The sequence below is a fragment of the Nelumbo nucifera genome, chromosome 5, assembly GCF_055504915.1.
Source record: "Nelumbo nucifera cultivar China Antique chromosome 5, China Antique-T2T, whole genome shotgun sequence".
Lineage (NCBI taxonomy): Eukaryota > Viridiplantae > Streptophyta > Magnoliopsida > Proteales > Nelumbonaceae > Nelumbo > Nelumbo nucifera.
This window is the reverse complement of record NC_142653.1, coordinates 8842146-8854438: the sequence shown is the minus strand read 5'-3', so window position 1 is coordinate 8854438 and position 12293 is coordinate 8842146. Positions and strand designations below refer to the sequence as shown.

Below are 12293 nucleotides of genomic sequence, written 5' to 3'. Positions count from 1 at the left end.
CCATCATTCTGTTTGCAAGAACAATAGACAATGAGGGTGTAATTCTGATATCATTAAAGACCAGATTATTTCTGGCCTTCCAGATGAACCATAATAAACATACAGAAAATTCAAGAATTTGAAATCCATCTTCCCCAATGTGAGCTTTTTGGTTTGACCACCAAGCCCACTTAACTTAAGTAAATAGAAATATTAAATAATCAAAGCTAATTGAGAAAAATAAGTAAATTAAGTTACTAAGTAACTAAAATAATTAAAGAAATTAGTTTAGTTAAACAAATTGAATTACTAAGTTAACTAAGTTAATTAAATAAATTAAGTTCTTGTTAATTTACTATTAGTTAAGTTAATTAAGTTAGTGTTCTGGTAATAATTTACTATTAATTGTTGTTAATTATTTATTGTAAATTAATTATTGTTATTTTAATGACTATAAGGTTAACAAACTCTATTTACTTTAAGGTTAACAAACTTTATTTTTTTAACTGATAGATATTTTTAACATCTAAGGTGACCTTTTCAAACTTTAGGGTCTAAAGTGGTGTTTTTTGAACTTGAACAATGCCACATGATCATATTTTTGCCTTAAAACGGTCTTTCCGTCATAACTCAAATAACAAAAAAGACTTTTATTTAAGATCTAAAGTGGTTTTTTTTTTTACAAAGTTCAATAATTGTTAGAAGCAAAAATCTAGTTGCTTGTTGGTGCACTAGTAAGCATGCATGTGCTTTGCACTTGATAATTCTATATGATGATAATGATAGGAATAGTGTATCCAAAATGTTCTATAAAATTCATGTATTTTTTTTATTTTTTGTTTTTTCACTATTAATCAGATGCATATTGTAGAGTCTAGATTTGATTACTTAAGCACCTCATATTAGGCTACAAAATTTTGGATATCATTGGCAGGCCTATCTATTTGGTTGGATTCTTCTTTTTGTAATGTTTTTATCTTCTTAATGTATACTTTTTTTGTTTATTTATTAAAAAAATGTAAGATTTAAAGACGGAGAATTGAATGAGGTGAAAATTATAGTTCAAATTACATTTTAAACCTCACAATTAAATAGGAATTAAATTAAAAAAATGTATTTTAGTCAAAAGAAAGATCCACAGTAATTATTATTATTTAATTATGACATTCAAGGTTGACAGATTTGACCCAAAGGTGAACTATTGATATCTACCAAATAGGAAAATAATTTCATTTTTTGTTAGTTTTAGAATATGTATTTCATTTTCATCATCAATAAAAATATCATAAATGTGTCTATTTTTTCTAAATTTATGTAATTTTTTATATTTATTTCTATTTAAAAATTTTAGGGTAAATTACAAAGACCCCCTTGCACTATGGGGTCTGTGACAAAGACCCCCTGTACTTTGTTTTGCGACAAAGACCCCCCTTTCGTTAACCTTCCGTTGAAATCCACCGTTAATATTTTTTAATCCCCATACTATCCTTATAATAACTATTAGAAAAACACTGTTCATCTTCCCTCACCTCACGTACCAGTTGCCGCAGGGCAGACTTCCGAAATCCTCCCTCTCTCTCTCTCTCCCCCGATCTCTCTTCTTCCCCTTCCCCTTTCTTCTTCCCGAGGAAGTGTATCCTTTGATATTGTTGAATCTTGTCGAGGATACTCATTGCAGCTCGACCACAAGAGGAGCAGTTGTCAAGTGTCTGGGTTTCACTACACAGTTCACCGCTACCACTTTATCCTGCACCCGATGACCAGGGGTAGAAGAGAATTTGGTAAAATTACCTCAATTTTAGCTGCACTCAGAAGGAATTCATCTCAAGACAATAGGTCCATCTTTTCACCAGCAGCTTCGCTACCGTTCCATACGGCTCCTCTTCCTCAAATGCTGTTGAAACCCAAGAACTATCGGAGATCTCTTTCTTGGCGGCAATCTGCTCACTTGGTCGAATTGCTACCAACGTCGCCCCCTTCAGCACCATCCCGTTGGGCAGCTCCAAGTGTGGAGCATACCAGAGTTTCATGTTCAGCGCACTCAGAGAAATTCTGAGCTAGTTAGTTCTGTCATGCATCTACAACCACGATATGTTCACGATTTTGATCCTAATGAGTCCTACAGATGCATTTGTTCAGTGATATTTAAAATTGCAAATCTCACATCCACATGAATTTATATACAACACATCATCCCACTAGTTCGGAGAGAGTAGAGCTGCTATTCAAAGCTCAATGGCGTAAGATCCAATTCCAAAATGAAAACGATAGGAAAAAAAACTCTTTTTCTTATGAAGACCGACCCAGTAACCAATTGAGTGGTCAACGTTTCTCGACAAAGCACTTGAATTTGAAAGACCTGAAAAGGAGAGAAACTTGGCTACCCATTTTGTAACTTCAATGAAAAAAGACAATGTTTCAGTAATTTTGGAGGGCAGAGTTCTAAATGAATGCAACAAGGATCAACTCCAATAAGTCGCTCAGCTTGCTAAGAGATGCCTAAGTGTGAAGGGAGAGGAAAGACCAACGATGAAAGAAGTAACTATGGAGTCAGTGGGGTTAAGGAGGTCGAACAAACACCCATGGGTAGAACAAAATCTTGAAGAAACAGAGTACTTGCTTGGTGAGACATCGATTTCTAATAATGGCAATAATATTGTCTATGATAGTTTAAAGAATCAAGTTGTGATACCGTTGGATAGTGGGCGATGATCATCAGCCTATCTACTGTGACTAATATCAACACTTCGAAAAGGATTAAAAGACAAAAAGGTAGGAGTTTTAACGACGAATGAGATCCATTAAACAAATGGGGTTATCAAAAGAAAAATAAAAAAGAAATCAAAAGGAAGGATAAATAAGCTAAATGAGAAAGAAAATCGAAAAAGATAAATGGAACCATTGGTTGGAGAGAAAAAAAAAAAAAAATCCCGCGAAGCGTGGACGAATGAAAGAGAATGAATATGAGGTTTCCTTGCTGTCCGCTAAATTACAGCCATAAGAGGAAACCCAGAATAGCCGGTTACTTCCTCGATCGGTATCTCCACAGATTTTCCCTCTTTTAACTTCCTCTGAAATTTGACTTTTCCAAAAACTTCTTCCACCTTTCATATAAATTATACAAATTGACCACTTCTTTTACTTTGACTTTGAGATGTCAATGGAAAAAGATGATATCATAATCTGGGAGAGAGATGGGTTTCCTCCGTCCTTTCATTTTGCTTAGTTGGGAGAGAGAAAGAATGAGAGAGGACGGTGAGGGAGGGGAAAAGAAGAGAAGAAAGGGAAATAATAGATTAAATAGTTTTTAGAGAAAAGGATAAAAAAAAAATAGAAAAAATTTAATGGGGTATTTTGGTAATTTAACGCATTTTTAACGGTCAAGGGGGGTTTTCTTCCCAAAACAAAGTACAATAGTGTTTTTGGTCAATTTGAATTGTTAAGTTATCATTTGGATAAAAAATAATTTTGTTTTTGAATAATTTTTAAAATATATGAGTTTACATTTTTAAAAGTATTGGACATATATTTAATTAATAGTATTTATTAATGAAAATTAACTTAAATATGAAATTTAATAAGAGAGAATGAAAATTAAAAACTTAAATCAAGGGTTAAAAATAATCTTATAGATTATTCCTGGGTAAGTTTTTAAACAATGAGGTAGCCAAGAGAAAATATTGTTTGAACTAAGCATTGATCAGTAGTTTTCCCTTTTAAACCCTGGCTTCTATTCCCAAAAGGGCAAAACCCTTGGGACTCTGTTGTAGTAGCTCTTATCCTAGTTGTCTCACCAGAGTAGTAGAGCGAGAGACGGAGATGGCTTGGCGCAGCGGATCATTTTCGAGGTCTTTGATCTCCGCCGCAAGAGCTCCTTCGTTTAGGTAGCCAAGAGAAAATATTGTTTGAACTAAGCATTGATCAGTAGTTTTCCCTTTTAAACCCTGGCTTCTATTTCCAAAAGGGCAAAACCCTCGGGACTCTGTTGTAGTAGCTCTTATCCTAGTTGTCTCACCAGAGTAGTAGAGCGAGAGACGGAGATGGCTTGGCGCAGCGGATCATTTTCGAGGTCTTTGATCTCCGCCGCAAGAGCTCCTTCGTTTCGGCCTCCACGGACGGTTCCCCGCTTTAGCGCGCCACCACTTGCTGCTCCTCGCCTGCAACCCCGCCGTTTTGCTTTCGCTAATCCAAGGTAGGTCAAATTATCAAGACATAGGTTTTTCTGAATCAAACTATTCTTCTCCTTCTTTGTTTGCTTATTTCTATGAATTTGACAGGATGATGGGGGAGCTAGGGTGCACACAATCGCTCCTTCCCCTGCATAGCGTAGTGGCTGCCGCTCGCCTGACGTCACACCTCGCTGTCGACGCGCGTGCATGTTGTGAGCTGTCTCAGGGTACCTTCTGTCGTACTTGTCAGGATCGCTAGTAGTCTCTTTGTGAGTCTTACTGTTTCTAGGACCAGAAAAAGAACAACAACGAGAGAGACCAAAAAAAAGAGTGGAATTCTTGTTTATTATTATCTTTTCCGTCTGCCTACTGCTTATGTGTTAGAGAACTTATACTTTAGAGTTCATTCTATTATTTGGCTATTTCTGTTTCTTGGTTATTGGTTAATGTCGCGTCTGTTTGATTTATGACGTGTATGCTAGCTAGGTTTTTTAAGTTTCTAATTTTGTTTGATAAGAAGAAATTGGGATTGAGATTGATAGGGAAAAATGGAAAAGATGGGTGATACGCGAGGCCGTCAATGATCCAAAGGCAGGAGAGTGATGTTACACTGTAGGTTCTTTTTGTTCCTTTTCCCCCTAACGTAAATGTGGATAAGATTACTGATTTTTTATAGGTAAATAAACAGAAAGTCACGATCTTTAAAGAAGGAAAGCGATATCTGGTCGGAAATACTAGGTTTCTGTTCTTTTCTACTTAATATTATTGTTTCTACTATCTTATAAAACCTCTTGGATATAAATGCTTGACTTGTAAAGTTTGGATATTTTCTCTGATAGGGAAGCACGTAGGTTGTTTCTAACTTTCTATGAACAATATCAAACAATCGATTTTCTTTCTTTTTAATGTCTTTCTTTTTTTAAGCTTCTATGTTCTTAGAAATAAAATTGTCTTTGATCACTTGGTTGTTCTGGTTTGCATTCTGCGTTTGCTTTTGTTTTGTGGTAGGACCATATCACTTGAGAACTCTAGTAAACTAATTTCCATTCCCATATTTTTCATTAGTGTTGTGAAAGACATTTTAAAGAGTAAAGAGTAAAGACATACTAAAATATGTTAGACATATGAGATTGAATATATGGTATAAAAAGAACACTGTTGGAGGGCATGGTTAAAATATGGTGGTCAAGGTATGAGAATAAAAACGGTCAGAGTAAGCTATTCAATTCTCGGGAGAGAAGTACTGACTTGGTGGGAGGCCAGATGCCATCAAAATGCACCAAGGTTTTTGGTTGTGGTGGTGAAGAATTGCCTTGGTTTTGCATAGGCTATAAAATGGCTTGCAATGAACTTGGATCAAAGATAGTTACTTATTCTTATTAACTCCTTTGGACATGATTGAGATTAAAGGCTGAGTTATAAGCTTTCTAACTTTTAAAGATGGTCCGCTGGTCATACAACTAGGTTTGGTCAACTAAAACTTGTGCATTAATTCAGGAAATGCTCTTTGTAAGTAAATCTATTGATCACATATGTGGTAGCTTGGTAGGATCAGTTTTAAATTTTCAAAGGCTTAGTGTTTTTCTTATCGGTTTTCAGTGGCTTGGGTTTGATTCCTATCTTGCAATGTTTTTTGTATTGATTTGCCTTTTATTTGCAAAGCAACCAACCACCAGTGTAGTCAAGGCAATGAGGTTGTGAATTTAGCCTTTCTAGTCAAATTGGTGGCTATGCAAATAGAATTTTAAGGATAATGGCAATCACAAATATGCAACATGACATGGAATATAGAATATAGAACACTACTACCACAAATAAAAGCATTATTTGGTCTGTTAAAATACACTACATTTCCCGTCTCATCCTTTATAAGTTTAGAGATCTCTAGGGTTTTTGAATTTAGATTCAGAAAGGCTTTTGATATATGTAGAAGCAAGGCAAAGAAGCCATTAAAGAAGAGATAACTCCAGGTTCCTGTGCTAGTGGCAATTTTATATTTTTTGATACCGTGTCAATGTGTCATTCTTTGATGTGGTTTCGACCTTTATTTTACGCTCTTTTTTGTAACTAGCACACTTGTATACTTTTGTGATTGCATTGTACTGTACAGCCTCTCACTGTAAAGGGGGGTGCCTTACACTGTACATTTTTTCTTACAAATAATATAATTATACTTTGCCAGTTGCCTTCTCTCAAAAAAAAAGTTGCTGTAGTATTAATAGCTGGTTATTAGAATTACGTTTTTTTTTAGTATTAATCACTGCTTGACACCCCCATAAGATAATGGCAATCACATCAACAGCTCTTTTCTTACAGAGATGATAATAGCGGAATTTGAAACCGCACCACCGCTGGGACAATTCATCCAGCGTACCAACTGGGCTACCCCTCAGTTGGCAGTTATTAGAATCCCGCTATTAGAATTACTTTGGGAGTTTAAGTCTGTGTCTGGATGTTCACATGTGCTACATTTGGGTTCCTTGGTCAGTTAGTCTTAGTGCAATTAGGAGTTGTTTCTTGTAAGTTTTACTTCTAAAGTGGAAGCCATGAAGGGTGACCCCAGCCCTAGTAGTGGCTATATAAATTAAGTTATCGTAGCTGGATGAATGGATATGGAAACCAAGTAGAAAGCTTTCCTCTTCCTTCTTTGGTGTTTGTGTCTTGATTAGCTCAAACTTCAACTAATTTCCTCCTACAGTTCTTTGGAAGGATATTGCCTCTCCCAAGATAAGGGCATTCTATTGGAAGGTGGCTTAGAAGAAGATCAATACTTACGATCTACTTCTATAAAAAGTGTCCAAACCACTGCTCATCTCCATCCATATTTTTGTTCTCTACACAAGGAACTACTCAGTTGTCCACTGTAATTTTGTCTCATACACAAGTATGCAATCAATCACTTTTATGAATTATAATGCACAATCCCACAACTTAGGGTATATATCTCCTTTAACTGCTATAGTTATGGATCATTGTTGATTGTTCTGTAAGCAGTTATCATGAGGAAAAGCTGTATGGAGAGCCCTGCTTCATGCAGTATTATGGTGAGTGAGGGATGAAAGGAATGCCACACTCCATTTCTAGATTTACCCCTACAAACTTGAGATAATAGGAGCTGGCCCTTCCTAACGACTTTGAGCAAGTTAGGTCCATCAAGTGTTGGGAATGTCCACACTCCAGAGACATGGATGGAGTGATCATTCTTGTTTGCTCAGATCTTGTGAACCTAGGAAGTCTTTAAGAGAACCATTTGTATCTTTCCTATAGGGATTTGTCTCCATGGTGTACAAGTGTCTCATTATTAAAGGTCATTCATAGATTTTTATAAACTATATGTGTGAGGGGGGAGAGAAGAACATAAGGAGCTTTTTGACACCCCCATGGTTTATAATTGCCATTATAGTAAACTAGCCAGTGTTTTAAAAGCACAAGGCACAAGGCGAGGCGGGCACTTTTTTGAAGCAAGGCGCAAAAATACAAAAAATTGCTAAAAAATAAAAAAAGTCAGAAAATTAAAAAAAATGCCAAAAAATTCAAAAAAAAATATTAAACATAATATTAATAAAAAATATAAACTTAAATTTTAAAATAATGTTTTAAAAAACCTATTATCTAAAATTAAAATACATAAACATAAGATGTAAAGCATATTCAAATGAGAATTTAAAAATAAAATCAAACATATAAAACATTTTCAAGCATGTAAAACCTCTAATTTCTTTTTTCACTCAGTTGCATTACTTCAAGTAGCTAATGTAATGTAAAATATATTACATTCTTGATTCTACGAGCCGCCTTTGTGCCACGCCCCTCGAGGCAAGCCCAAACAAGTCCACGTTAGGTCTTAAATTCTTAGTTTTCACACAAAAAATAATGATTTTATAGTTTTAATTGCTTTTTAAGAAATTTTATTAGGATGAATGAATGAACAACATTACCAAATTGGGGGTTCTCGGAGCCCTGGCCCAGCCGCTATGTTCAAAAAAACCAAAAAAGCGTCAAATTTTCAAAAGGCGCACACCTGGGCTGAGGTGCAAGGCGCATCAGGCGTGCGCCTTTTGAAAGGGTTGCGCCTAGGACCTAGGTGAGGCACATACCCTGAAATGCACTTTGCCTGTGCGCCTAGGCATACCTGAGGCATGCCTTTTAAATCACTGCAACTACCAACCCAAATGTGTGGTTACTTGGCTAGTTAATGTTTTCACTGCACTAGAGCCCAGGCATGCGCCTTTTGAAAGGGTTGCGCCTAGGACCTAGGTGAGGCACATACCCTGAAATGCATTTTGCCTATGCGCCTAGGCACGCCTGAGGAGTGCCTTTTAAATCGCTGCAACTAGCAATCCAAATGTGTGGTTACTGGGCTAGTTAATGTTTTCACTGCACTAGAGCAATATCTTACACCTTATTTAAGGTCTACTAAACTAGAAACTATCTGAATTTTAAGATGGGAGAGGTCTGGTGCTTAAAGATGTTTTTGCGCTCTGTTATTCATTAAGAGTATCTTTTACATCTTTTGATATAGGTGCTTATAGATACTAGTTATTGTTGCTTACCATAGCTATGTCACCATCTATGAATGATGCTGTTTTGGTTCCTCTGCCTACATATTGCTTATAAAAACGGTCTTATTATCTGCCTTTCTTGATATGACCAAGAAAATTCATAGGTCTTGAGGTGCCAACTGGCTAGTTGGTAAGGTCTCCCACTGGTTGTAGCAGGGACTTTGGATTAAATCCGACCTGCACCAGGGTTGGGATGTATGATGTGTCTATCTAATTAAAAAAAAAAATTGTAGATGTTGAGGTTAAGTAAAGAAAGGTACATCGCTCCTGTCACTGGTAACTGATACCTCTGGAAGGGGAATCTGATCTCTTGTCCGCGGGAGAGTTAGAGCAGCAGAGAATTCCTCCTATCTTCACTAGTGCCCTCTAGCTGGATCAGGAGTGGAATGTGAGCGGACTTTCGAACAGCTTGATGCACTATCTCCCTTCAACCCTTTGAGCGAAATGCGGCAAAAGGAAGAAAAATCCATGGACTGACCCCATCGTCTCCACCCCATAAGAACTACGAGATCACCCCAAGGACGCCTTCGGCATCCAGGGGTCATGGACCGACCATAGAACCCTGTTCAATAAGTGGAACGCATTAGCTGTCCGCTCTCAGGTTGGGCAGTAAGGGTTGGAGAAGGGCAATCACTCATTCTTAAAACCAGCAGAGGAGTAAGTTGTACTTAACAAGAAACAACCAATTTAAATTTAGGAGTTGTAACAAACAACCATGATGCCTCATGCAGACATGCCAACCTTTCAGTTGGGATTTATAGTAGCATTAACAAAGGGATTCATTGTTAGTTGTTCTAAGCAGAATATTAAATAGATCCAAGACATGGATAAACCTTCTCTATTATCTGCAATTACTTGAAGCAATAATTTACATCGTTAGCTACAAATCAAGGATGTGAAAGGATATACATAAAAAACCCCACAAAGTTAAAGGCCATTACCAATGTTGGTCCCAGCTATATACTGGGTAAAGTCCTAACTTTTTTATTTGAAGTACAAAGTAGCCTTTTACTGCCCTATAGTGAACACAAATATGGTTCTTAAATTAACATGCATATAATACACATTGAACATGAGTGAATATTGCCAAGTTAAGTATTGTTTGATAGCAGAATCAGTGATTATCCTACAAAATTCCATTGTCTACACAGGCATTTTAGTTGTAGGATAGTTAAACTTCATATTGTTTTGTATAGAGAGGGAAATGGTTTGGATGGGTCTGTGTTGCATGGACTCTCCAAAGTGGATGACACATCAGATACTGGCACTCCATGGATTCTTGATAGACACTTCATTGTAACATTTTCCTTTATCCACTTATTTTTTTGACACAAATGAACAGCTTTATAAACTATGAATGCCATTTTTTTCTATTAACCATTAATAAGTAATAAAGATAAAGCTCTAGACCTTTTTCAGTGGTATATAATGTTAGAATTCAGAAAAAATACATGGACTCTCCAAAGTGGATGACACATCAGATACTGGCATTCCATGGATTCTTGATAGACACTTCATTGTAGCATTTTCCTTTATCCACTTTTTTTTGACACAAATGAACAGCTTTATAAACTACGAATGCCATTTTTTTTTCTATTAACCATTAATAAGTAATATAGATAAAGCTCTAGACCTTTTTCAGTGGTATATAATGTTAGAATTCAGAAAAAATATGGACTATTAAAGCTCTAGACCTTTAAGGCTATGTTTGGTTTGAAGGAAAATGTAGGGAAAGGTAGGGAAACCTTTACAAACCTTGTATTGGTTTCCCTGTTTTTTCCTTCTTTTCCCTACCTTTTCCTTCAAACCAAACATAGCCTAATAGTCCATATTTTCTATAGACATGTGCATGAGCCCTTGCGTTTTCTACTTGCCAAGTCAAACTCGTGACATGGGTTCTGATTCTCGTGTCCATTTCCATGCAACACTGGAATCTGGATGGGGCTTTTGCAATGGCTTTGAATGACAAGTTAGAAGAAAAGTATTGCCTACATTGTAGTTTGAAAATAGTGGCATCCCTGGTACATAGCAAGGGCAAAGGATGGACCTAATTTACTCCACAAGTCAAAGCTAGGGAAGCCAAATACTCCATAAACACTGTTGGGGGATGGTTGGTGGGGCCATGCATGAATCCCTGCCCCCAGGTCAGCTGCCTGCTGCCCATGGTCCCAGACCCCCCCCCCCCCCCCCCAAAACCTCCAAACAGAAAAAAAGGCACTAGAAGAGTGTTTTCACCAAATTGATGGATGATAATTTAGAGTAGAAGTATGACTACCTGTTAATGGATTTGATCCTAATTTAAGAAAAGTAGGGGAAGGGGAATCATGAAGCAGCCTTTGGAGTTCCCATTAATAATGATGGATGAGTTGAATTTTTGTATGTTGCCTTTGGTATCAGTTGATTTTTCCCTAGGGTGGTCTAGTTACTTTTTTGCAAATCTTGATAAAGCTTTCATGCACTTTGCTACTGAAATTTGGTCATTGGAATTTCATGTTGCATTGCTTGATTAACTCCTTTTTCCACCTGTGGTTTGTTGCAGGTACTTGAGTGAGCTGTTGGACAAGCACCGTGAATGCAGCCGATGAGTGCAAGTGGCAATAGACTGGTAGATGATGTTAAAGCTTCTTTATTTTGATTAGGAGAAATAAGAGATTCTCCTTGTTCTCTTTTTTAGAAGAAACGTGGTAATTGTGCAATTTTGAGCATGATTATTTATCAGGGAGTCACTTTATATATTTAGGTTTCCTTCTCAAGGTTAAGGTGTAGTCCTATAATTTTGAAATGATCTTATTTTTAACTGAATTGTTCTTATATCATATTTCTTTAACTTACGTTTCCTATCCCGGAGGTGTTTTGGAGAACATGCGTGCCCACTGTAGTTCTTTCTGGATCTAACTTACCTGCTCATCTTTTTATGTTCTGCTTTGGCCATATAAACAAATAGGGGGAGAATTACTCTTTGGCGTGTTCTATGGTTTAATTTTAGGGCAGAGTGGCTTCTTGAAACACCACCTCCTTTATTGTCTCTTGTACAAAAACGTTGGAAACCCGTGTCCTCATAAGATCTGATTTCTCAGGGAAATTAGTTGGCTTCTTGAAACACCTTTTCCTTTTTATCCCGGATTATTGATTATTGTCTCTTGTACAAAAACGTTGGAAACCCGTGTGTCCTCGTAAGTTCAGATTTCTCAGGGAAATTAGTTGGCCTTGAGATCAAATTCAAATGTTTCGTATTGGGGTCTGAAATTAATAAACTTTCTTATGCAATAAGGTTGGAAGCCCATCCTTGTGTGCATACCATCTTAATGAGTGAAGGCATGTAAGTGGGCTTAATTTTTGCCGAACAGAGGAGTTGGCTTAGACCTTTGCTTACGGTGCGGCCTGTTTCATCTCTCTTTATAGAATTATAGCAGCCAGGCCGTTGCTGTTAAGAGTCATTTCACCGTTTGGGACATATTGCCGCATCCGGTTTGGTCGTCTTTCTTAATCCACTAATCTTTTATGGTATTTATCATATACTGTATCTTGCTTTTTTGTCTTCCATTTTCACTGGTACCTTGGTCAATTTGATTTATCTGATATA

General features: G+C 36.8%; 1 protein-coding gene across 3 annotated transcripts; it reads left to right on the top strand.

Moving 5' to 3' along the window:
- The first annotated feature begins 3727 nt into the window (after positions 1-3727).
- LOC104607453 (caspase-6 protein) lies at positions 3728-11571 on the top strand. Of its 3 annotated transcripts, none has more exons than XR_736964.2 (4): positions 3728-4171; positions 4257-4417; positions 4691-4760; positions 11250-11571. XR_736964.2 is itself a non-coding variant. In XM_010273097.2 (4 exons), the coding sequence occupies exons 1-3, from the start codon at positions 4020-4022 to the stop codon at positions 4711-4713; spliced, it is 294 nt and encodes a 97-aa protein (XP_010271399.1). In that variant the 5' UTR covers positions 3729-4019; the 3' UTR covers positions 4714-4760; positions 11250-11571. The 3 variants fall into 3 exon arrangements, 2 of the variants coding, with proteins under 2 accessions (XP_010271399.1, XP_010271395.1); XM_010273097.2 differs by having other exon boundaries at positions 3729-4171; positions 4257-4375; XM_010273093.2 differs by lacking the exon at positions 4691-4760 and having other exon boundaries at positions 3729-4171.
- Positions 11572-12293: the final 722 nt, after the last annotated feature.

Bases quoted from the DNA above. Each gene is read 5' to 3' on its own strand.
- LOC104607453 (XM_010273093.2), top strand. From the start codon at position 4,020: ATGGCTTGGCGCAGCGGATCATTTTCGAGGTCTTTGATCTCCGCCGCA. The intron at 4,172-4,256 runs GTAGGTCAAATT...TGAATTTGACAG, and splicing joins TTTGCTTTCGCTAATCCAAG to GATGATGGGGGAGCTAGGGT.